This window comes from Protomyctophum bolini (genome assembly GCF_963924005.1).
Source record: "Protomyctophum bolini genome assembly, chromosome: 13".
Taxonomy (NCBI): domain Eukaryota; kingdom Metazoa; phylum Chordata; class Actinopteri; order Myctophiformes; family Myctophidae; genus Protomyctophum; species Protomyctophum bolini.
The window spans coordinates 12,290,278-12,315,806 of NC_137874.1; the positions used below are offsets into that span (position 1 = coordinate 12,290,278).

General features: G+C 42.7%; 1 protein-coding gene across 1 annotated transcript; it reads left to right on the forward strand.

The window, feature by feature from the left end:
- On the forward strand, window positions 1–24,740 carry vps37d (VPS37D subunit of ESCRT-I). Its single transcript, XM_080779654.1, has 4 exons — window positions 1–534; window positions 8,584–8,755; window positions 17,008–17,090; window positions 20,533–24,740. Exons 1-4 carry the CDS (start codon window positions 412–414, stop codon window positions 21,073–21,075), a joined length of 921 nt encoding a protein of 306 aa, XP_080635780.1. The 5' UTR covers window positions 1–411; the 3' UTR covers window positions 21,076–24,740.
- Window positions 24,741–25,529: the final 789 nt, after the last annotated feature.

Here is a 25,529-nt window from a genome sequence, read left to right on the forward strand (position 1 = left end):
TCGACACGTTTCTCGTGGTGGGGGGGCTTCACACCGACATGAAGACCCCTCCTCCTCCTCCAACTCACTGACCAACGCGCATACGGACCGTGCTTCCTTTGATCAGAGGCTCAGGCAGAGCCGAATACCGCATGATCGGATCTCGGATGGTTTCTTAATCCACGCTTGTTTGATCGTCGTGAAGACTAGAGTAGCCTACTAGACTTGCATTTTGAAAAGAAATCCGACAGGAAGTTACTCCGCACCGGATAACAGCTTGACGCTGTGCGCTGGGTAGTGTGTGTGCTGGTGTGTGTGTGTGTGTGTGGACTCGGAGGCTGATCACATATCGCATTCCAACGTGAACGAAATGTAACCGAGCGGGCTACAGTGTTTCAAGTCGTCTCAACCGCACTGAAAGGATACATTACAATGTCCAATTTTAAGGACACAAACTCATGTCCTGATGGGTACCGGGCTTTGAATACAAGTGAACTTCAGGAGCTCCTGCAAGATGAGGATAAAATGGATCAAATTATTCGACTAAATGAAAAGGTAATTTTTTCCTATCTCCTTTCCACGAAGAAGCAAACTGACAATCAAATAAAGTGTTGCTTTGATCTTTCTCCCTTTCCAATTTAATGGAATCATAATTAACTGGCAGTGATCAAGCTCGCTTTTCTAACAGCTATTCGTTAAATTAGTATTAGATGGCTCATGTACATGGCACATGATGTGCACGATCCGCTTTACAAAGCTCATCGAATGACTGCGTGTCTGAGGGCTGGATTCTTCTTTCGTTTTTTCAACCCCAAATTTGGAACATGTGTTAATGTCATATTTTCCACCAATAATTCACAAAATAATATGTTTTTGATTCACTGATGGACTGATGGACTATTGTTTTACCTCTCAATGCATGGAAGATGCCCCAACCCCCACCCAATGTATACACACATTTAATATGCCAACAAGCTATACGTTTCCTGTCTCTTATATCTACCCTTGCCGAGAACAATAAAGCTCATTGTAGATAGGAATGAGCATGGTCTTGTATTGTTTTCCCCCCTTCTCAGCCATTATTGACCATTATGATCACAGTTCACATATCTTTGGCGGAGTGTCTCATAAGCTATTAGGTTATAATATTTTCTCTGTTAAAGAATAAACTGTGCTTATTATTCAGGGTGTGCCTCATTTCCTGGGTTCAGTTCTGACCAAGGCAATGCATGACATTTGAAACCTACCTCTGATGAAGAATTTATTGGAAAGAAAGATGCTGCCTTGCCACAGTGGTCACCTATCATCAAGAGGTCATACAATTCTCCCTCGGGAGCTGGACAGAGTTACCCAGGATTCTAATAGGGTTCGGTGTGTATTCAGCCAGGGTGTGTACCATATAACTGTAATTAACTAGTAATATAATACCAATGGTTGGTAGAGAATAGAGATGGCCTACGACATGTACCCCGTCTGTCACGCGTATTTTTCAGCAAACATCAGCGGAGTGCCTGCTGTGGCTCTCTCCCGTTACCCCTTAGCTCACGCTGTTATGTCTGCTGGCTGTGGTGTGACTGACACTGCATAGTTGTGGTGGTTGGGCTCATTGTGTGACTGGCTCCATCGCCACTCTCACGAGCCAGCGGAGCACTGCTGCGCTTCATTAATGTTCTTGGGTCTCCGGGGGCAACGGTTTTAAGGGGATCATTTATGGGACAAAAAGATGAATGCCTGCTTTTTGCCTCACTAGCCACTGGTAAACCCCCCTCTGGCTTAACAAGAATGCTTGGAACAGGGGTTGTCCGCTACCTGCCTGTCTGAACTGTCACCCTCTGCTGATGTCACGGTATTTGACAAAAGCCTGGGATTTGCAAAGCCAGTGGACTGCACTGTTCCTCCTTTAACTGGAGACATTCAGTCACTCCCTGAGAATTGTAACTCACAACAAATAGGGTTGCAACAGAAGAACCATGAGCTCTCACAGGGCCCTCTTAATTAGAGAGTCTCAAAAAGCAATTATTAACAATTCAGAATTTCAGATATAAAGCAGACACTCTTATCCACAAAATCTGAGTAAATGGCATGAACTTTAGTCAACAAATGGCAGGGTAAATAGTCTTGAGTGCAAAAAAGACAATTTAATGCTGCAAAGAATCCAGGATACCGGGTAAACATCAAATATATATCTACTACTGTATGTAAACATTCTTAGCATTTATGGTCAGAAACAAATAGAAAAAAGCGCACCTTGGGAGGGCCAGGCGGTGTTGCCCACCCGGTTGCCCTGCAACCTTTGAAAGTCAGTCATAGCATATTTACATGGAATATGAAAATCACACCTGTGTGAACTGAGTGGTGCAACTCCGTGTGGGGGTCCCTGGAACTTTCAGACCCACAGCAACGTGCTCACTCCGCCCAGGGTGGCGGGCCAGTTCCGGCGAGCTGCCCTGCGGCCGAAACGGTCGAGAAATGACAGAGCTACTGTGTGCTCAGTGGACTTGTGGTTAGAGTGTCCCCAATGAGACTGGGAAGTCGGGGTTCAATCCCCGGCCGGGTCATACCAAAGACTCTAAAAACGGGACCCAGTGGGACCCAGTGCCTCTCTGCTTGACACTCAGCATCAAGGGTTGGATTGGGGGTAAGTCCCTGCGACATACTAGCGTCATGTCCAGGGAGCTGCGTCATGCTACAGAAACAGGAGATAGGCTCCTGCCCTATAGGCCTCATGGCTTGGCAAGGCTACTTACTTACTACTGTGTGGGGGCCCCCGGAACATCCAGGAATGCGCCCTGGTTCCGGCGAGCCGCCCCGTGCCTGAAACGGTTGAGAAATGACAGAGTTACCGTGTGGGGGTCCCCAGGAGGTCCCTCTACTGTGTACTGTACTGTCACTGTAGGTACTGTACTGTCACACCCGAAATCATCATACGTGTGTGTGTGTGTGTGTGTTAGGCAGGCTGCTCGGACGGACCCAGGGACCCATGCAGGGACCCAGGGACACACATAGCACATGGAGTGGTGCAAATGTGACTGACACGTCACATAATTCCAGAGATAATGTGTACCAATTTGCATGAGTTTTGGAAAAACTTTTGTAGGACTAGTAGCAAAAACTATGTTTTGAAGAAAACTGATTTGTAGGACCTAAAACGTTAAGTGGGCTGTTATAGCGCCACCATGAGGCTGATTTGGGTTGTTGATTCTTCCTTGACCTACCGTACTACGAATGGTCATGCAAAGTTTCCCATCGAACGCTCAATCGGTGCAACATAGTTGCTCACAGATGAACGGACGGAAGTACGGACAGACAGATAGTCCCTGACCTTCGGATGTCTGGACTGGTAGAGACGACAACAAAACATATAATAACAAATAACCAACAAATAACTATGTAGCCTATCTAATCTATCTTGAAGGTGAGGTGGTGTTTGTTTTCAGACTGCGGCGGGAGACGCATTATTCCGACGGCGTGTTGGTCCGACCCGCCAAAACTTTAACCCTGCCTAGCCTCGCGTAGCGATAATAATATGATGTAATATCACTGTGTGGATATTAGTCTCGTTCCTCAGTGTTAAATTCTGTTCTGCAATGTTCTGCCCCATATTTGCACACTGGGTCCTAGTTGGCTCGTCACCATCTCAATTGTGGACAGTGAAGTCCACAATTGAGAGGGACCAGACTTAATCTGCCAGGGGCAATATGCATTGCAAAGGCAGATGAAGACTGGCTACGCGAGGCTAAACCCGGCCCCTAACCCTAACCGCACGTGAAGCCACGTTGTCTGACTAATGTGCCATCGGAATTACGAGCAGATCCCCATGACCAGTCAGTTCTGTAGGAGTTCAGTGTCTTAAATTGGTAGTTTAAAGTAGACGGCAGAAGTCTACCTTTAAATTGTCAAAGGTATAACAAAAACACATATTTACTTTATTTCATGCCACCAATCATGCAGAACCACAGAAGAAAACAGTGTTGCAGCAATTCATTCACGGACAGACTTGCTGGAACAGGACTCCAAATCCAAAGTGTTCCCAGAGTGTCATTTGTCTGCGACCGTAAATACTGTCAACTCTGCTTTATAGTCAGTGCATCAAAAATACAAGCGCTGGGCCCCAGAGGGCGACTAAAAGGCTTTGTTTTATAAACGGGCTGGACCAGTCAAAGCAGGAAATGGAGCATCTGTTTCAATTCCTGTTTAGGAAAGAAACAGTGTGGATAATTGGGGATATGGGCTGGAATGAGATGCGTTATACTGTTTATAGTCACAGGAAATTGTGAGAGAACAGCAGATCTGTAGTAGCCTATCTGCATGGCATGCACACATGCTTATTTTGCTTTGGGTCTGCATTCCGCAAATTCTTCTGAATCTTGGATGATGAATGCCCCACAAACATCCATTAGATGAGCCAAAAGTGTGCAAGGAATACACAATGCAACACTTGTGGCTGAGTGCTTGGAAATCATCCTTGGCTCTAATCTAGAGGGAATTACTTTGAAGAGAAAAAAAAGCGGTGATGAACATTTTGTGGATTAAGGAATGCTGAGGTGATGGTCTCTTCACATGAGGTTGGTTTATTTGTTTGCTGAATTGCAGAACCTCACAATGTATCATCAAGTTGCTCTTGAAACAACTAGACTTTATCGTCTGCTGTGATGCAGTGATGTAGTCGTGTTAGTAAGGCGTAATGCAGGATAATGATAATACTAATACAAAACAAAATTAACAAAGTTATATATTTCTATAGTTATACATAAAATAAATAAAGTTATTGGTTTACTCATTGAACTTGAATATATTCTATTCTTGTTAAAGTGACCGGAGATTGTGATATCACATTGAAAGAAGATATTTTCTTAAATTACTTGACTTCTAAACGTAGGACCGCATAGTTAATTATGTAGTATTAATTTCAGCTCCCACGATTGACAGTAAGCTGAAATTAATTGCAGTACATCAATATGCATGGCATCAAGTGCTTTAGAGGTGGCTGTATGAAATCAATCACTCTCATTTACATTCTTTGGGTTTTCACACTGAGCACTGTGACCAGCCACAGCTGCTCTCTGTGTTGGCTGAATGAAGCTTGTTCGTCTCTGCACACATCCGCTGCCTGATACATGTGATTAAGCATGTGTCTACAGAAGGGAACTAAGCCGGCTGCTTGCTCACGCCTCATATAGGAGAAGAGTAGTTTGTCGCTTCAGCTTCTGATCAAGGACAATTGGGCACCTCCAGCTAAACTGCTAAAGAACGGAAAGACCCGCCGATAGAGAGGCCAAAGCGTACCAAAGCTAACATACAGGGAGTTATTGTTTTTGAATAGACACATGAGCATTGTCATATACCGATATATAATATTTCAAGCCAGTTACAAACCAGATGGTGTCATAGCACAACTGTGCAAGCGTTCCTTAAGGGGGTTTTCAGCACCTGAAATGTGATAATAAATAAAATCCAGTATGAGCCCCTGAAGACTATGGCAGGTGCAGCTTATGGTCCTCTTGCCACACAGACATAATATACACCAGGCCACTGTTTGATCCTTATTTGCACATTTACAGCAGTGTGATGTATAAAGACACAGGCTATGATTGCACAAGGATTGCCGAGATAGAATTGCTTGTCGCAAGGGACTAAACACAACAAATATACTGTATACCACAATGGTATATTGTAGTTGTGTGTTGTCCCTCAAGTATGGGAAACAACAACCTGTGACACCCCCTCACATGAGTGTGTGCACTGAATGATAATATTATTATCATATTATCTAGATATGAACATGCTATACAGTACCAGTAAGACGCCCTGAGGTCGAGAAGCGACCTCGCCCTAAAGGGAGAGGTCGTGTGCAGTGTACGCATCCGCCTGGGTGACGGCAGGCGGCTGGGTGAGCGCTTGCGCTTTGGCATGGGGGGGTCAGCTCAATCTATGGAATAAATTCTGTACTGGCCATATATGGAGCGTGTCTTGAGTGTACAGGGTTTGATGAGGTCAGATCAACATATGGGAAGTCAGAACAGGTCAGTTCCATATATGGAGATCTAAGGCAGCGGTGACAGTGTCTTGAGTGTACAGGGTTTGATGAGGGCCCAGGTAGGGCTAAGGTTTTGGGCCTGTTGAAAACTCTAGTTTTCGCCGACTCCTGGGCACGGCTGCACAAATAACTTTGGGGACGGGCCCGTCTAGAGTTTGAATGGACAGGTATCAGTCAAAAGGGAGACATCGAAGAAGAAGGACGAGGACATGATTGTAAAGTTTAGTAGTAGGAAGTAAGCGTTTGATGTCCGATTGGTGGAATTCAAAATAAAAGCAACATTAGCTTGTAATATGCTCAGATTCACAGTTGCTACACTTAAAAACAAGAGTGAATAGTCATATTGTAAATCGGATCACTATTGAGATATTTTATAAGAATCGAGTGTAATGCATTTTTGCAGCCCTAGTGTCCGCTCCCCTCCGGTCTAACCAACTAGACTCTAGACTATGTATTTTTCCTGAAATGCAATAACCAAACCTGTTCATTGACACTAACTCATTGAGACAAATTATGTAATCACAGTAGGTAATTAGCAAATCAGGACTGTCATTTTAGCCGTAATTGTGCTGGCTTAATGATAGATTTGTTAGTAACTACATTTCCCCCCAGCTTTAAGCCTTTCGTACCTCTACCCAGTTGTAGCCAGCTAACATTACATCACCCGGTGAACAATGATGAATGAGGTGCTGGTGTGAGAGTGCAGAACTCTTGCATTGATTTGATATTCAATATGATATACATTGACTTTGATCTAATGTAAGTATGGAACAGCATAAATATTTCATGATGCATAGAGGGTTGTTGAGATTTGCAACGCCGTTCCATGCCCAATGCCCATGCTAAATTTGTAATTGACTTTTATGCTACATTGCCAGTTGATGGATGAGGCACTGGTGTGAGAGTGCAGAGCTCTTGCATTGATTTGATATGATGTACATTGACTTTGATCAAATGTAAGTATGCAACGGCATAAATATTTCAGATAAACGTATGCCGTTAATGAAGTTACATGCTAAATTTGTAATTTACTTTTGATGTTACATAGAGTAAAACTAATTGCAGTCGGTGCACTTCTGAAAATATCTTGAGGCCTTGAGGGGTGTCGTTGACAGGTCTTTGTAACCAGCCGATGGTACGAGAAATGCAAGAAGCCCCTGGCTCAAAATATATGCATGGCTGTACGCTCTAATCTCTGTCTACCATGGATTTATCTCTGCATTTATTTATTACAAATCTTCACCCGTCCTGTGCTGTCGCCCTGTGCTTATAGATCGTTTCTTTGTCAAAGGAAGTCAAAGGAAAAGGGTACAGTGGCTGTTTCAAAGTTGAGGTAGATTTTTGTTTGGTATTCACTATTTTGTCTGATTGCCACACTGTTGCCATAGTGCTAAAGCCCGTACATGCTGCCATACATATTGTCTGACAATACCAAATATTTGAAATTTACCGCACATGGTAGTCTTTGTGAGCCATAACTTCAGTTCTTTTAAAAATAACTTCATATTAAAAAATCCCTTGCCTTCCAAGGGAGCACTAAACTGGATCAGGCCTAGATTAAATCCTCCCAATCCGCTCTCTGGCGGGATGTTAAGGACAGGCTACATAGTTGATTGTATTTAGGACTTGTAATATAATTCCATTGATATGCATGATTTTCCTTTTCTTTGATATTCTGTTACACAATTTCGCAGAGCAATATTTGAATAATCCTACAGGGTAGACAAAGAACAGTTCATTTCACATACTGCACATCACTAACTGATATAACTTTCCTCATCAATTGATAAGCCGTAGCTGTATAGGCTGTAGCTATCCAAAAATAGATGCAGAATTTGAACATAAATGATGTGCATAGTGAGAAATCCCAAATGTTGACTATGGAAATTGTGCTACATGCATGCTAATCCTTTGGTATTTAACCCATTAAAACGGGTAAAACATCCGTGTCATTTTAGATTTGAGATATATATAGCACAGCACATTGGTTGGCTACTCAAAAATAGAAGATCAACAAGTGCGTAGCTATGAGCTTGTAGATCTTCTATTTTCTTGAGAAACCTTGACATTTGTGCCAATCTTTGAATATTATATATATTTTCATAAAACAAAACATTTTAACTCAAAACTTTGCTTCTGGGGGTCCCTGGAACAAAGTCCTTTGAGATGTGGGTCGGTGGCCAAATACATATCATTTTGGGGGTCCTAGACATGGACATTTTGAGAACAGCTCACTGATATAGCAGTAACAGAACAGTGGTTCGGCTGGTTTCAGGCCGAGACCCAAATGAGAGATTAGATGTTTGCATGTCACTAGTGAAAATAGCAGATAGCAGAAGTGTACCACGTTACGAGCTTGTAGATTGGATATTTTGTGAAAAGGAAAATAGGATTTACTCGAGGCGTGACCCATACAAATCGGTCTGTGACCCACAAATGGGTCCCGACACAAAGTTTGGGAAACAATGACATTTGTAGAATGGACCTCACGTATTAATGTGTTAATTTGCTACAGTGTGTACTGACTGAGCTGTACATTATAGCCATTGTTCTGTGTATGTGTTCAGTTTAAGGACCTGCAGGTGGACAGAGAGATGCTGCTCTCCTCCAACCGGAGCGTGGCCGAGGACAGTCTGGCCTGGCAACCCCGTCTTAACAATGGCAAACTCCAGCTGGCTGAGAAATACAGGGAGCTGTCCAACCTGACCACAGCCTGCTGGGAAAAGCACCGTAAACTTGGTGAGTTTGAGATGTGGCTGGTGCTTCTATTAGCATGAAGGATAACAGGGAAGAACGCGGTCGAGATGGGATTCGGGAGGACTGCTTGGCAGGGTCAATAATTTGAGTGTATCTATGGTAGAATGGAAAATATGGCCATGCCAGTACAGTTTAAGTCTGTTTCAGGCTCTTCTCTGAGCCATTTGTCTGGTGAAGGGGCTTCTTTAATATTATGATTTAAATACATAAATGCCATCCCTTTTTCCTGGACATATGGTTTTACAGCAATTTGTTCAGGGCCACGATTCACTGCTACAGACTTACGTATAAAAAAGAAAGAAATACATTTGGTGCTGATCGGTCCAGCAGTAGCTCTGACACACACACACACACACACACACACACACACACACACACACACACACACACACACACACACACACACACACACACACACACACACACACACACACACACACACACACACACAGAACTATGCCGTAAAAACTGCGACTGAGAGGCAAGTTGATATGTTATGGTATGGGAATAAGAGAAGAGAAACAAAAAACTTGAAAAGTCCAAAGGATAAGTTGTGTTATAGCTACAAAAGCTTTAAATAATTACACAAGACAAGAGGAGAAGGGCCTTCTACGTACGAGAGAAAGGGCTGTTTTATACTCACAAAGTATCAGTCTGTCATCAGTGTCAATGTAAAAAATGACACCTTTTCAAGGTGAAGTGTCAACATATGTAGAAAACCTGAAGATACATAGTTTTTGTCACCCAACACGACAGAGACTATTAAACAGCCTTAAGATGATGAATCCAGTCTTCGCTAACTGAATTTGAGTTATAGAAATAGCTAATAATCACATGATTCGGCCGGGTATACTACATCAATTCTTCTTCTTAATTGCATCAGTTCATACCTAGAGATTCAAGAGATGTTATTATTGCATAGATGTACAAATACGTGCACTGTGAAATTGAATTCCATGCATATCAAAGCATGTAGAAGAGATTGAAAACCCCAGTGTTTAGCACCCTGCTCTCCTTACAGTCCATCTCCTCCCTTTCCTATGATGCCATCAGTCATACATTCATTGGAAGTAATTTACCCATAGTGCCTTCACAGCCATAAGAGAAATATGAAATATTTGTTGACTGCCTTAGCCTTGGCTCCACTCTATTCCCCTCTTCCTTCCTCTATGACATTGTGTACCCTACATCGAGTGGTGCTGCAAATCTGCCTTTCAAAGGCCTTTTGTCTGAGAGGGGGGGGGGGGGACGGGACGACAAATACGAGTTTCACATGACTGTACAGAAAGGCTTCAGAGTGTCAAAGAGACAGACTTCTTCAACCGCTCAGTGTAAGCTCCAGTGTGGTCATGGGAACAGAGTGGGGTATATCAAATGCCAGTAGGGAGCTCGGAGTGGTTGTCATGGAATTTGAGTGGTGGGAAGGGGCCTTGTCTTTGCTTTTGCAAGTCATGCTTCTGACAGGGGCTATATGTGGGGGAGCTTTGAGCAGAGGGAATATATAAAATATATAGTTTTATATTGTTCTTATTTAAACTCTTGTGCCTCATGGCTGAACTGTTGAAATTCTTGAAATGGTTGTCATACCGTAAGCACTGCAGGTGATACAAGGTCTCCAAACTCCTTTATGCTTTTTTGGAGGGAGGGAGGCCTGTGCTCCTTGCACCAATTACAGAGTGTAAACTTTATGGATCAGACACAACACAAAGTTGAATCTGTTCTGACCTCCCCGGTGATGTGGTATGTGTTTGAATGAGTGCACACTCCTCAGACAGCTTCAGCTGCTTCCCAATGATGGAAGGTGGGTGGAATGTTAAACTTCCTGTCAACACACACGCGCGTGCACACACACACATGGTACCAGCAACGCCAACATAGCAGGATGGGTGGGGGGCCTTCCTTCCTCTGTAAAACATCTGATTCTCGTTTGGGGCTGCAAGGGAGGACAAAACGTCAACGAGGAGGATTTCTTGAGGCGAGTAATTGTGGCAGAGACAAAACTGTGTTCCGGGTAAGGGCAGACAGCTGTATTGTGTAATGCAGCCTGATGACAGCAGAGGAAATCTACTGAAGAGAAACGTGGAAATGTGCTCAAGTACGCCGCTGTCCTCAGGTGGAACTACAACCTTGTAATGTGATCCTCTCTTCATTTTACAGTGCTAATTTCCCTGGTGCCAGCCAGCATTACAATCTAGAATTCTTCCCACAACATATTTTCCCTTCACACTGTTGCTAATTAATGCCACTGACTCTAAAGGCTTAGAGATTCATAATAAACCTTCATATGCTCATTAGTGTGTACAAGTTAATACACAGAAACACTAATGCTTATTTTATACTCTGTCGTACGATGGTGTCACCCACCAAAACTAGCACATGTACAAGCTCGTAGATCGGCTATTTTCTACGCATGTCACCATCATACAATGAAATATAAATCAGCAGTCAGTTAACAGTCCAGTCCTAAGACACTGGACAGCCAGTCCTACACAGTAAGACTGTTGTATATAGACACATATAACCGTCAACCGCAGAACAACAGACAATAGTTGCGAACAGCCACTTGCATGTTCAGGCCAACAGAAATGAATCTACAATGGTTAGGCTTGTCTTACCAATGTCCTGTCACAAATGTATTTTTCTTTTTGGGAGTGGTTATCAAAGCTGGATTAAGTCTTTACTGGAAACACCCTCATACCGGATTTAACATGGGGAATGGTGCGTGTTTACTAAAGCTTTGATGATGAATCCCACCAAGTCTAATGTAACAAGTTCCAGCCAGACAAAAGGAAGCCATCGCCTCTTTAGCTGTAGGACAAACACAACCATGAGCTCTAAGCAAGCCCAATGTAATGCTATTGTATTCACATGTGAATGACACTGGTGTCATTTCACTGACACTGTCATTAATTAAGTGGTTGAAGGAAAGTGTCCGTGACATAGAATTTTCCCTCTGGGGATTAATAAAGCAGCAGCACCTTCATCATCATCATCATCATCAACACTTTTGTGGATTAGAACAATCTACGTTTGTAGATTTCTACATGGCCCTATTCTGGATGCACAACACTGTTTTCCCACTGAAACTAGGGTAAATCATCTTTCTTTGGTCTTTAAGTCTTTTTAGAAGCTAATCAAGCTATGCAGTACAGTAGTAAATAATACAGCTTCATCTGAAATTCCATTCCAATTCAATATGCCAGTGCAACCCATCCAATGAACAGGATCTATAAAGGAGAGAAGGTTAATTAGGCAGTTAACAAAGAGCAGGTGCAGCTTGCTGCTGTCCCAGTGGGACAGCCCTGCCTCTCACTCTCTCCCGACCGACCGACAATCAGAAGTTAAATGTGATGTCCACTGGACCACACGTTAAGAGGAAAGGTGATGTGCTGAATTTGACACACAGTTGAGTTAAAGCAATCCTGGTCACTAAACTGCCTCCCCCTGGCCAGCCGGGGCGCCTGATGGAGGGGAAAGGAACTGGTTGGAATAACGTGTTCCTTCCACACGCTACGTCCAAACAGGGAAACTCCCCCCTGTCAGGTGTAAAGGAGTAACTTGGACACTCAGGCATGAAGGAAGCATGAGTTCAAGTCCGTTGCTCTCCCCTTGTCCCCCATATATGGGGACTAGGTTGGTGGAGGGTGTGTAGAGCCCAGGATCACATTAGATGATTGACACAGGGGTGAAAAATGGGTTACAAAATCGTGGGATAAAAAATATATTTAAAAAGAAAAGCAATGCATAAAATGCAGTTTTCTTTTGACCAATCAATATGGTAGAGCAGTGGTTCTCTTCTCAACCTTTTTGAGCATTGGACCACAAGCATGTGTGTGTGTGTGTGTGTGTGTGTGTGTGTGCGCGTGTGCGTGTGCGTGTGCGTGTGTGTGTGCGCATTGAGAAATTTAGAACCTTGTTGTTTATGTAGGACTACGACTGGTTGACAACTGCTATTGCCTGAAGCTCAAACCGCAATATCTCCCTGCCTGTCTTAGCTCCATTTTAGAAGTGTCTTTTCCTGGGAATTCCCGCGCATGAGACCCGGGTTCCAACTTCCAATCCTGGGGAGCCAAGGACATAAATCATATTAGATTATATATTTAATGCTAAATTGTCTACAACTAGCCTCTGCCTAATTTTCCTTTTACCATCCTGGTCCATGAAGGGTTAAGTGCATGATCTCCTTCCTCAGGATGCCAGGGAATGTTGCTTAGGGCCACGTGCTGCTTCCTCCCTCGCCTCTTTTAACTTCAAGTACCTCCTCTCTTGTTCATCTCCTGAACCTATAACACAGTGGTTTTCAACCCATTTCATATCAAGGCCCATTATTGTCTCCACCAGCCGAAGGCATGGGGAGAGTATGTTTTGTGTGTGTGAGAGTGTCTGTGAGTGTGAGTGTGAGTGTGAGTGTGAGTGTGAGTGTGTGTGTGTGTGTGTGTGTGTGTGTGTGTGTGTGTGTGTGTGTGTGTGTGTGTCTGTCTGTCTGTCCGTGTACACTACATCTAATCTCCGGCACCGTTGGTCATTCCCACTATGCCGAGGATGAAATGCCACTTGAAAATTTACACATCAGCCTCATGGTGGCGCCATAACTGGCCCATTCGTGTTTTTACCTATAACATGTGTTGTATGCATGTCTTGTATGGAGAATATAGGTTGCTAACTTCAGGAAAGAGATATGGTGTACCAGCATACACAATAAGGTCAGACTAAAGAGGTCCTTTGTCCACCAGTCGACCATGAGGCTTAATCAGGGGTTGTAGTAGCCACGGGGTAATCTAAGCGGTGGATATTGCTCTTGTCTTCATGTCTTTATGTATGTAAATTGTCTTGTTCTTTGTGTTATGTCAAATGTGTGTATATGTGTTCTGCATACTTGGCTGCTGGGTCGCATGACAAATTTCAGTGTGAACTGACAGTAAAGTACTATATCATATCATATATCAACTCCACCGATCTGTGTAAAACTGTGTATGCACACTCCCTAGGGGCAAAGGAAAAAGCTTTGACCTGCGACCCACTCAGTTCACACAGGTGTGATTTTTTTCCTTAACTTCTGACATTTAGGAGAATGATAAAGAAGTATTTGAATAATCAATCTATTATTATAATCATGGGATGACCATTTAATTGTTGCACTCTGCAAAGCCCTATTTAGTATCTGCACTATGTGTGAGTGTAATCGGCAGCAGATAGGTATAGCCCGGCACGCCGCACGCCGAACAGCTTTTCTTCGTTTGAGGTTGAGTTGGTGCCATTTGGGGAATAATGAAGATATAACTCTGAGTACACTGCAACTGCATCCATATGTTTGTTTTGTTTCATTGCTAACTGGCTCCCTGCAGCAGGCATGCGATCAATCAACACCACTGATATCTAGCAGCCTTTGACAAGATGTAAGGTCACTGGCAGTTCAGACAGATAAATCTATTTCTGCAGTAGGCTGGGGTAGAAGATGATATTTTATGGTGTTAAATAAGTTGGGCAGAAATGCCTCAGGACTTCTGACTCCTGTGAAAGTGTCCTTGAACAAGCGACTGAAGCCCTAAGCCTAACGGCTCCCGATGAGCAGGTTGGCAGCTGTGATACACTGTGAAGCGCGTTTACGAGACAAGAACAACAACGTAGGCATGACCCTTGGTCCCTTAATAAGTGATTATTCAGCTTATGTGCAATTGAACATGAATTGAGTTTGACCCCAATCACAGTCACGATAATAAACTAAATGTCAAGCAATGTACTTGTGTGCCACTGTCGGTGTGAGCTTCTGCTGTATACTGTACCACTTCATATCTGTAGACATGTCTAGTTGCCTACAGCAGCCTGGAAACCTGACGAGTCTGTCATTTGCTTGGCATTGCCAGGCCATGCCTACAATGACTTTGACAGCAAGACAGGTTCAACGTAGGGTTTAAGGCACCATAATAAATCAACATTAACGCACCATAATAAATCAACATAACACGGCTTCAATGCAGGTGATCAGTAGAGGGACCTATTACATAGATTAGCATCAAGGTTTGTCATCAGCCTAGCATCTGTAGACTGGATCTGTCTTATCCTGTACCCCAGGGTGCCCTTGGCCATTCTGCAAGTTGAGATGAGCTGTTGGCGCACACACTTTTGTTGGTTTACTTTGCGAGAAGAAAAGGTTTTCAAAAGTTGAATACAATTACAGCACAGAATTTCCAGCACCTCACAGTTTCAGTACAGTAAGACATAGCATCCGCATTTTCTGTCACGAGAATGTCACAAGGCTAGAATTATACTCTAAATCAAAAGTACAAGTGCATGCATTTTACAACGCTCTAATCCGAATCCAATAGCTATTCCTGACTTTAAAATATTTATTATAGTGCCTCAGGAGGTGGAGGGGCCGCTTGGGAATGGGAACGTTCCCGGTTCGATCCTCATGGTTAAGTGCCAAAGTGACCTTGAGCACGACAGTGAACCCCTAACTGCTCCCGAGGAGCAGGTTGATGCCCTGTATGGTTTCCTCTGCTGTCGGTGTGTAATTGGTGAATGCAATGCATATTACTTTGCTTAAAGGTGCTATATTACGACGGCTAAATAGATTTGAAATCCCTTTGATATACGTAGTACCTGTATGTTACTCTAGTCTACTCCATAGCACCATTCACCGCGTCAGTGATAGTACTAGATTGCATTAGCATCCCCCTCTTAACGCGCACACACACACACACACACACACACACACACACACACACACACACACACACACACACACACACACACACTCACACTTTGCTCCAACCCCCAAAGATGTAGGTCACACACAGCTGCTCTAGGAGTATTTGTTTGCCTGGCTGTCACCTCCTATTACACCCCCATCTCCAACAGCTGCGATGTGGGGCTGCGCACAAGACCATTCTCTCACGCATGCTTGGTCCTTAGTCTAGCCCGATTACTCGACAGTCAAACGTGGAGTGCTATATTATTAATAAGGGTGTGGAGGAACATGTAGGTGCATCATTGAATATTAGTTGTGCTCCAACAGTGCGTTGCCATTTACGGTAGATTCAGCTTTGCATTAAGACCAAGTCGGGACACTGTATGTATTGTAAAACATATCCCTATTACCAACTTTCAACCATGTATTGGACATGTTATTATAGGTGAAAACATTTTGAAAAACAATTTCAAAAACAGTGAAAATAGCAGACCTTACAAGCTTGTATATCTGCTACTTTCACTATGACAAAGAATATAAGTGGTGAAGTTACACTGGGCACAACACACAACCACTGGTTGAGAAGCACTGCTTTCGAAGAGGAACATATGGAGATGCTAAGTGGGCAGCAGCGTGTGACAAATGTCAACCATTTTGTCATCATCTGATATCCACCCCGCCCCGCCACTGTGACCTCTATTCGAACCTTACCCCTGGCAAAGTTCAGCCAGGGGACTAGATCACAGCAGGGCACGTTGACCGCTTTACTTGAGGGGACAGGGGACCCTTTCTAGTCAGCTGGGCTGATCTAATACATTATGACTGCCTTCTTTCCTGGAAAGTGAAAGATGCTCAGTGTTCGTGTGAGACACAAAAACAGAGCATCATGATCACAGAGCATCAGACAAAGTAACAGAGTGCCTGCGTCAACAATATAATCAAATCTAGATGTGGCACGTCTTGAATAAAATAAAATGTTGGTACTGAGGTGGGCATAAATAAGTAATTGAAATGTGTGTATGTGCATTGGGGTGTAAGTCTCAGGGATCGGTCATCTAAGACAAGCCCCTGAGGTTTCTCTTCACCAGTGAAGTGAAAAAGAGCCCTGAAATATAAGCTGATGAGTCTTACGCTTGATGGATATATTTATATGCCATGCGGTTTTCCCTCCATTTTGATCCTATAGTTATACCATGCAAATATGTTGGTTACTTGTCCACATGTTATTTGACCTCAAACGCGAAGAATGTTATTTGGACAGATGCTATAGGTTTGACGTTTACCTGATTTCCTAGTTTCTTTGAAGAACTTAATTGTTTTTCACTATTTACACTTGCCAAGTGTTTTTGTGCTATTTGCACTATTTAAATGCCTAAAAACGAAGCAAGACAGCATGAGCAGTGAGCTCCTCCCCACTGGGGATGTGTTAGTGAGGACGTGAACCAAAACTCGGTTACTGCATTCCCTTTCAGCACAATTGAAGTCATGAATAACTCCCCTCCACTCATTTGTAAATCAGAATTGTTTCTTTTGTACTTTTTAGAGGCCCATGTCCAGAAGCACAGCCTGCAGACTGCCCAGAACCTTCTCCAAGAAGAGGTGGGACATGCCGAGGAGAATTCTGAGGTAACAAGACAAAACAAAACATAATAAGACAAATGGTCCTGCTGTAAAACAAACAAGCTCTTTTTCAGCTGTGTTGAGAGAGAGCATGACAACAAAATGCACCATCCCTGACCCCCCAACCCCCCTCCCCAGTCACACACACACACACACACACACACACACACACACACACACACACACACACACACAGCTGTGATGGAGGTAAGTACATCCATGCAGTAAACAACAGTTCCTCCACCACTCGTGGCTCCAAATCAATTACTCCACAACTAGAAATCAATAAAAGCCTGCAGTTCACCGATAGGTCGGGCAGCTTTTTTCATAAACCTGCCTGTGCTGAATCACTGTCCTGTCTGTGTGAAGTGCTCAGGAAACGCCTGTCCATATTAGAGCAACTGTGGGTGCAACATACACAAAGCTTGTGTTTCTTGCTGTCTACCTTGTTAGTGAAGTCATGGGTTTGGTGTGATTTCAGTACTACTCTTTGTTGATCTAGAACAGGTGTGGCCAATCATGTGTTTAAGATCAAACCGGTTGACCAATCCAGTTAAAAAATGCAGGCAAAAACATTCATTCATTCTTCCACCATCCAATCACACATCAGTTTGCAGATTTTGTTTGTTCAGGATTTCAGGGCATACATTAAAAATGACGTACTTACATTTTATGTGACGCACCCATATAGGACATAAGACAATAATATATTGACATACAAATGCTATTACTGTACAGGATAATAGGTAACTCCAACGTATTGTATCAGAGGAATGACTTAGTGCAATTGAACACACAAATGTCTGTGGCAGCATATGAGTGATGCATCAGTGTGTTTGTTACCTGTTAATATATTACTATACTATTTTTCAACCACAGCCAACAAGATGAGGCAGCTGTAGAATGGGTTTGGGAAGAAATGAGAAGAAGGTAGAATGAGCGTAATATTTTTCATCATGTCGAATGGAAAATGTATTTGTCTCCCAAGTAACAACTGTACAGTGATGGTGAAGAAATGGAACTTGGAAAGACACTTTCTAACAAACCACAAATGATTTGACTATAGCCTAGACTTTTCCAGCTGTCAGTAAACTGAGAAAATGAAGAAAGAAACAAAAAAAGGAACAAAATATGTACTGGATGAAGCTGTTTGATGTGCATTGCACTTTCCTTTTATCTACCAATTTGTTTTTAAATGTGACTACAACATGTATGGAGAAATGCATTATGCACACCAAACAGTAATAACAAAAAATGGGACCTTTAAAATATTCATGATAGTTTTCTTGCTCATGTTGTATGGGTGATTGCATTCTCGGTTATCAAGATGTAATGTGTACAACACAAAAATAATCTAATATATTACAGTATTGTATTTCTGAGGCAAAGAGAGTCCAAACAATAGCTGCTATTCAGTGTGAATTCAGTAGCAAAGGGCTCTGCAGAAACCTAGTGTGATGTCCATTTTCATCACCACACAACTTATGTTGATAAGACGAAGGCTGTGGATGTCATCCATTAGTTCAAATTTCAAATCAACAAAACTTGTCAGCACAGCGTTCCTGAAGTTTCAGTTGGCAAGAATGTGAATAATCAAAAGAGTAAAGAGTCTTTATTGTGGGTTTCTCCCCAATTTTGTTATTTTGCCAATTCCTCATGAACAACGCACTATACACAGTTCCTATTATTGCCAACCACCACTGATGGCCTGGTATGGGTATAGAGCTGCCACATGCCTACTCTGATGATGGAGTGACTGACCACTTTACTTCTTTTTGAATATCTCTCCCAGTTCAGTTACCTGCTGACAGGCACCTTAAATTGTCACGTAACCGATTTGCACCCAAATAATAATAATTTGAAAAGAAATGGGACTTTTACTCGAGTTGTGGCCCATAAAACTTGGTCTGTGACTCACAAATGGGTCCCGACCCACAGTTTGGGAGACGGTGGGCTACACAGCCTGTGTATTCTGTAGTTCCATTCTGTAGTCCCTCCAACTGATGCTATTAACAAAGCTCTCTAAAAGGTGTCAATTACCTTTAGGCTATCCGCACCTCCACAGTGAAGGGCACTGTGACGCTCCCACAATAACATTAGAAGATGTAAACACCAACTAATGGCACTAAATATTTGCATACAAAATACAGCTATTTACTTTATACTGGTTAAAACAAATGTATTAATGAACTGACATACTAAACAAAACTGCTACCTAAAACTAAAGCTACAGGAAACAGTAGTCCAAACACTAGTCCAGGAAGAACTGAGATTCAAGTCTGTGATGTCACAGGCCTTGAAATAAGGAAACAAAAAAACAAAACAAACATGCAGCACACAATACACATTATGTCCTCAACTTCTTTAAGATGGGATTTGGATGCAAAATTGTCGAAGTTCCCCTTGAATCCCCTCCCAAAGACAAACATGGTAAATTGTGTTATTTGGCACATGGCATCGAACCCTAATCTCCCAGGTGGTGGGTGAAAACTTTACCCTTGCGCTACCCGGATGCACCTTTATCCATCTTTGAATCGTTCAGGGGAAGGATACACAAACTTAGGCCGGCTCGCATGTAACACGACAGGAGGCTTAAGTCATTGCTTTATCTTTCACAACCGGCTTTGTGAAAACAAATAGTTGAGAAAAACGTGGTTGCTCACCTCTGATCTGCTCTAGAGATACTCTTTGATCCTGGTCAATTTTAATATAATTCATAGCCCCTAGGGAGGCTTAAAATAAATAAATGAATACAAATATATTAGCTGCATTTCTTTCTACCATTGTACAATAGAGTTATAATTCCCAACCACAGCCCAACCACTTCCATCTCTGGATTTAAGCTTATGTCTTATTCCCAAGGCTATAGCCAGTGCATGAAACTCAGCTGCAGTCACGGTGCTGCCTGCAGAGGCTGTTTGAAGCATTTTTTCCTTTCCTGTTACCAAGTTAAATGAGGTCTCTTTTGTGCTTAGTGACAGATTTACTGTTAAGGTCTCATATCCCTAGAGGCACACGTGACACTGCTTGTCAAGGATCAAATCCCGCCAGCCTGTGATATCATACAGTACCCCACTTTCAGCTTTCCATCTCTCCATGTCAGTGCAGAAACCCCTACTTTATTTTAAGGCTTAAGGGTGTCTACTGTCTAGACTTTGCGAGATGGAGCCCACCCCACCTCCCTGCTGTCAAATACATAACAGCACTCACAGAATTGCGATAAAATCTGTTGCATTATATGAACCTTTCCGTGCCACACAGAATGTACACAGTGAAAAGGATGCAAGTCTAGAATTGCACCAAAGGTCACAGATAAACAATATAAGCCTTTGTCAAAAGCCTCTTCATGAAGTTTGTTTGATCTAATTCCCATGAGTTGGAGCTTGTTTGGTTGGTTGTCCTGCCTTCTGTTCTGATATATGTTTATTTGTCTACTCTGCTTTGACAGGAGCTGCTGGAGAAATTCATGGATGGGAACGTGAGCCTGGAGCAGTTCCTGGACTCATTCCAAAGCTCCAGAAAGGCCTACCACATCCGCCGGGCTCAAGTGGAGAAGGTCCAGGAGCTCAGCCAGGTCAAGCGGCAGCAATGCAAAGTTAAGAAAGCAGAAGAGCAGAAGGACAACAAAGTTCACGAGACAAAGAAAGACACAGAGCCGCACCAAGAATTCCCCCAGCGGCCCAATGGATTCATAGCCCAGGGGCCACTTCGAGTCTTTCAGCTTCGCTATGGCCTCACACCGGCCATCCTACTGCCGCTCTCTCCCCCTGCCTCTGCCCCGAGCCATCAAAGAAGCATACCTGCCTCTAATTCACAGCAAGGACAAACTCACATCCTCAGCCCCAGCAACCCGCATCCCGGACACGGCCAGCCTGTAGGCCTCAGGGTCATAGGGCAGTTATCAGGTGGCTGGCCAGCCAATGGGCGGCCAGTGAGGTTGCAGCAGCTCTACAGGCCTAACCCCCAACAACCCGAGCCACCATACCGATAACTGGTGGAGGAGAAGAAGAATTAGCAGGCTGAGAGCGGTCTTCCGAGACATGGGACCCGATGGTGGCCCGGCAGACTTATGTGAGCAAAGACAGACCCGGAGACTTGCAGTCCTGGGGTGGAATCTTCAACATCTGTTTTTTATCCATGACATCCAAATGTTATCATGAGATATAAGTGAGTTAAATCCATGAAACTCCACATACATGGGAGAGAGAGAGGGAGAGAGAGAGAGAGAGAGAGAGAGAGAGAGGGGCAGCGGATAAGAGACAGGAAGAATCAGGGCATGGATATTTTTAGTTGGATTTTGTTTTTATTTGAATGTTACACTGTCAGGTTGAAACAGGGTTGTGAAGCACATCTATGATGTAAAACTCTGTAGTATGTCAAAGAGGACTGCATTGTCCATTCATAGTCATACAGCATTGAACTGAGTTGGGGCTATGTGAGATGCCAAGCTAGTGTCATCAGGCTGAATGATGACATCAATAAAGTCCTAGTTATGGTGTTCATTAAAAACCCCAATGGCTTTTTCATACACCAAGAAAGGCATTGGTCTATGCGTGGAGCTAATCCTCAGCATATGCATGCCAATACTAGAGACTGCAGCAGAGAATTGAACAAATTATATTATTTAGACCATATGGTATTTATTAACTGTCAGATCTGTGCAGTGTTCACAGACATTGAAAAGGTTTAGCAAATACTGCGTTGCACATGACTCTTTATGTTCTTTAATTATTATTATTTTCCTACACAATTTAGTCGTTATTATGGCATTTCCCCCCATGTGTATAGTCCCCCTCTCTGCCAACCCCTACTGTTTGGTCTGGGTAGTGTGTAGACGCGTCTCCTCCAATACATGGATGTGGCCAGGCACTTTTCACCTGACAATGAGGAGTTTTGCAGAGAGGATTTAACGTGTGCAGAGAAACACGCTATTCCTCCCAGTTCCATCTCCCCGCTGAACAGGCACCCCGACCAACCTGTAGGATTCACTAGAGAACGCCCTTCCCTGCCGGCCTCCTACCCAATGAACACAGCCAATGGGCTAAATATGCACATAGAATAACACTTCCTACTTCCGAACCTTATTTAATTAACCTTGCTTCCGGACCGCTTACCTACTTTCTTCACAGGTGTTACCGATGATACTAATTAAGGCTCTGTTCCATTTAGTGTGCAGTGGTTCTCAAACGTTTTAATTTCAAGGACATGGGTCCATTTGGTTCCATTTGTACACTCTCAGAGTTACACACCCGTACGGGGCCATTTGGAACCCTGTTTGACCAGAATGGAACAGAGCCTTCAATTAGTATCAGCGGTAACACCTGTGAAGGAGGTAGGGAAGGGGCCCAAGTTCTTTCCAAAATGGCATGTGTGCATAGAGCCCATTGTGTTCTTTGGAGAGCCCGGCCAAGCCAGAGGCATCATTGAGGAATCCAACACCAGTCTCGACGGTATTGGGAAGGAACTTTCCCCCGTGCCACCTTGAATTAATCTTTATATTCAGATACGAGTAGGTTTATGAAACACCACTATTTGCTTGAAATGCCTTCCAGAGAGATGTTTTTCCTTGTCAGGATATTTGTCAAAATTAGATTGCCTTCACTTATGAACGCAAAAGAGCACCATAAACATTCTGCCATTAGTTTTTTCATAAATTATGTTGGAGCTACTATCATTGAGTGGTATATTTATTCATTTAAATCCTATTTGAAATGCCTGACTTCAAAGGCTTGTTTATTCTGATAAATGAGCAGCTGCTTTTCCAAGGCGGCTTGTGTTTTTATTTCTCCCCCAAACCGGGAGAGGAGAGAGAGTGAATTTTAATCTCTGTGAGAACACCAGAATTTTGCAAGCCCAGTGTTGTGATTTCATATTGTAAGGAGGCCCCCTTTCCAATTTATTTTAGTCATTATCTACCCCTTCCTTTAGGGGAAAGCCTTGGATTTCAGTTTTCCGCTTGACTTTTTCTCCCATGACATACATTTTGTTCATAAATATGTCATGTAAGTGCATGTACAGTAGGGTAAAGGAGGGAAAACCATAACAAGATGCCTTCTGCATGCCAGGGCTTTAACCAAACATGCCACTTTGTTTCCACTCAGGTTTATTTGAAAAAATATAATACTGCGCGACTTTACTAGGCCGCACACTTTGCTCAGAGGTAAAGGTGAACCTGAGCTCATGGATCTGTCCCAGAGGACTCTGCTAGTGCATGCCAGAGAGACCATAAATAATGAGTTTTGCTGAAGTCGCATACTCAAACATTGTCTCTTCCCCATTGCCTCAATTTTGTTGTTGTTACACTGTGGTCTTTCTAGACAGTTTGAATCACCATGCAAGCCTATGTTTATTGTCAGTTCATTTTTGAGATATATGGAGAAGAAAAGGTCTTAACACATTTTTTGACAGTGCCATGTCACTAATATCAGTATCAACCGCTGACAAATTGAGTGGGATTTTATCTCTTTCGCTATCAAGTACTTGAAGAGAAAGAAGGAATCAAAACAATACTGCTGTGTGAATTTTACATACAATGTGGCTACTCAGCCGGACACAATCCTTCTGACTTGACCAGAACCCAACATTTCACATGGAACTATGGCTGGGGGCACTCGTATGAGACGGTTATTACGAGGTACGTCAGATCAGCGAGTCTGCAAATGAAGATGAGCTAATAATATCCTTGTCAAGTCGGTTTGCTCCTGTCATCTCTGCTCATGCCATACCTCACTGCATCGTTGCAGTGTGCATGTATGTTGCAGCTGAACTGTAAGTGGTAACTGGAATATACCCCTGGCAAGACCTTCAGAATAAAATCATGTGATTCTCAGTAAAGAAATGTCAACTTCTGTGAATGTCTGGGCATTGGGTTGATGGGGAGGGGAAAAAATGAACAGCCTCTACACTGTAGACCACTAAACAACAACATGTTAAAAGTTTGATATATTGAATGCCTTGGCATGTAGAGGCATGGTCATTGGGGGAGACATTGTGGCTGATTCAGTCAGTTTTTCCATCTGTGGGTTTATATAACAAGTGACTGATATGTTCTACATTCATGCCCCTGGCATAGCTTCAGAATACCCAAATAAATATTAAAATGGTGGTCAGCAAAACTGCAGGGGCTACAGAAATACGTTTGGATTTACAAACAAATCTGCATGGGCAAGGAAGGGGACATATAAACAGATATGACTTGGTTTTCTTATTTTACAAAGGCAAAATTATGTAAGTAAAGATCACATTGTGCCTGTCAGTCACTGACTACAATAAGCCATAATTTGTTATTTAAACATCCTTTTTTGTGAGTCACTTCTTGGGAATATCAGTAGTTGTACCCAAGTTATACCCTAGCAATGCTATTCCATTGGCGGCAGGATGAATGAATAGCTACTTTACTTGTAGCAGTACACATAGCCTACGTGTGGTAACTCGTGAGGGTAACTGACCATAGAAAAAAATTCAAATCAAAGAAAGTATTGTTCATGGGCAGAAAGTAAGTAATGATCTCGATTCTCGAATGAATTTATGGATGTGACCTTTTTACTGTAGCCTATTGGGCATGGTGCTCAGTGACTTTGTTCATTACGTCACCTCATGATACAGAAACTGGAGATAGGCTCCTGCCCTATGGGCCTCATCATGGCTCGGCAAAGGCTTAAGTTTCTCTAAATATACTAAGGGATTAAAGAGTTTAAAAGACTACTGCAAATTATAATAAATAATAATAATACAAATAAAATAATTGTATGAATGGTAAGAAGACAACATCTAATAGAGTTCCACTTCTACAGTATTAACGTGGTCCTGTTAAACTACCCATATAAAATAAATATATATATAAAAACGTTATCGTTGCTTGGCATCCGGTAGAATGCATGCCATGAGCTAAGATGTGGAGGTAAGCATCAGTGTTGGCAGATTTTGTGAGAGAAATAAGCAACCAGGTCTACGAAAACAAGCTCAAAAGATTAGTCCACATCACATGAACACTTTAAACCTATATACTGTATACATCAGCTATTTGCAGCTATTCACAACACGTTGTGAGCTTGTAGATCGGTTATACATAAATACTTAAATACATAAATATTGGAGAACCACTGGTTTAAATAGGCCTAGTAATAAAATATGTTTAAAGCAACTACACTTTAGAAACAACCCGCAACTACCAATAAAAGCGACTTCACAGAAAAAGAAGCCCATAGAGTTGCTATAATAAGCAGACATGGTAAGCATTCTCAAGTATCATTCAGTGCTCCTTTTCACATCAGCAACACTTGACTTGTAGGAATATTATGCAGTGGTGGAGAAAGAAAAAAGTAGAAATTCCACAATATAAATAGTACAAAGGTATTAGAAATATTCTCACAGCACCAGACACATAATGAATGGCCCATTTCACATTATTGGATTGAAATTGACGTGTTAATATGTGCATCACTT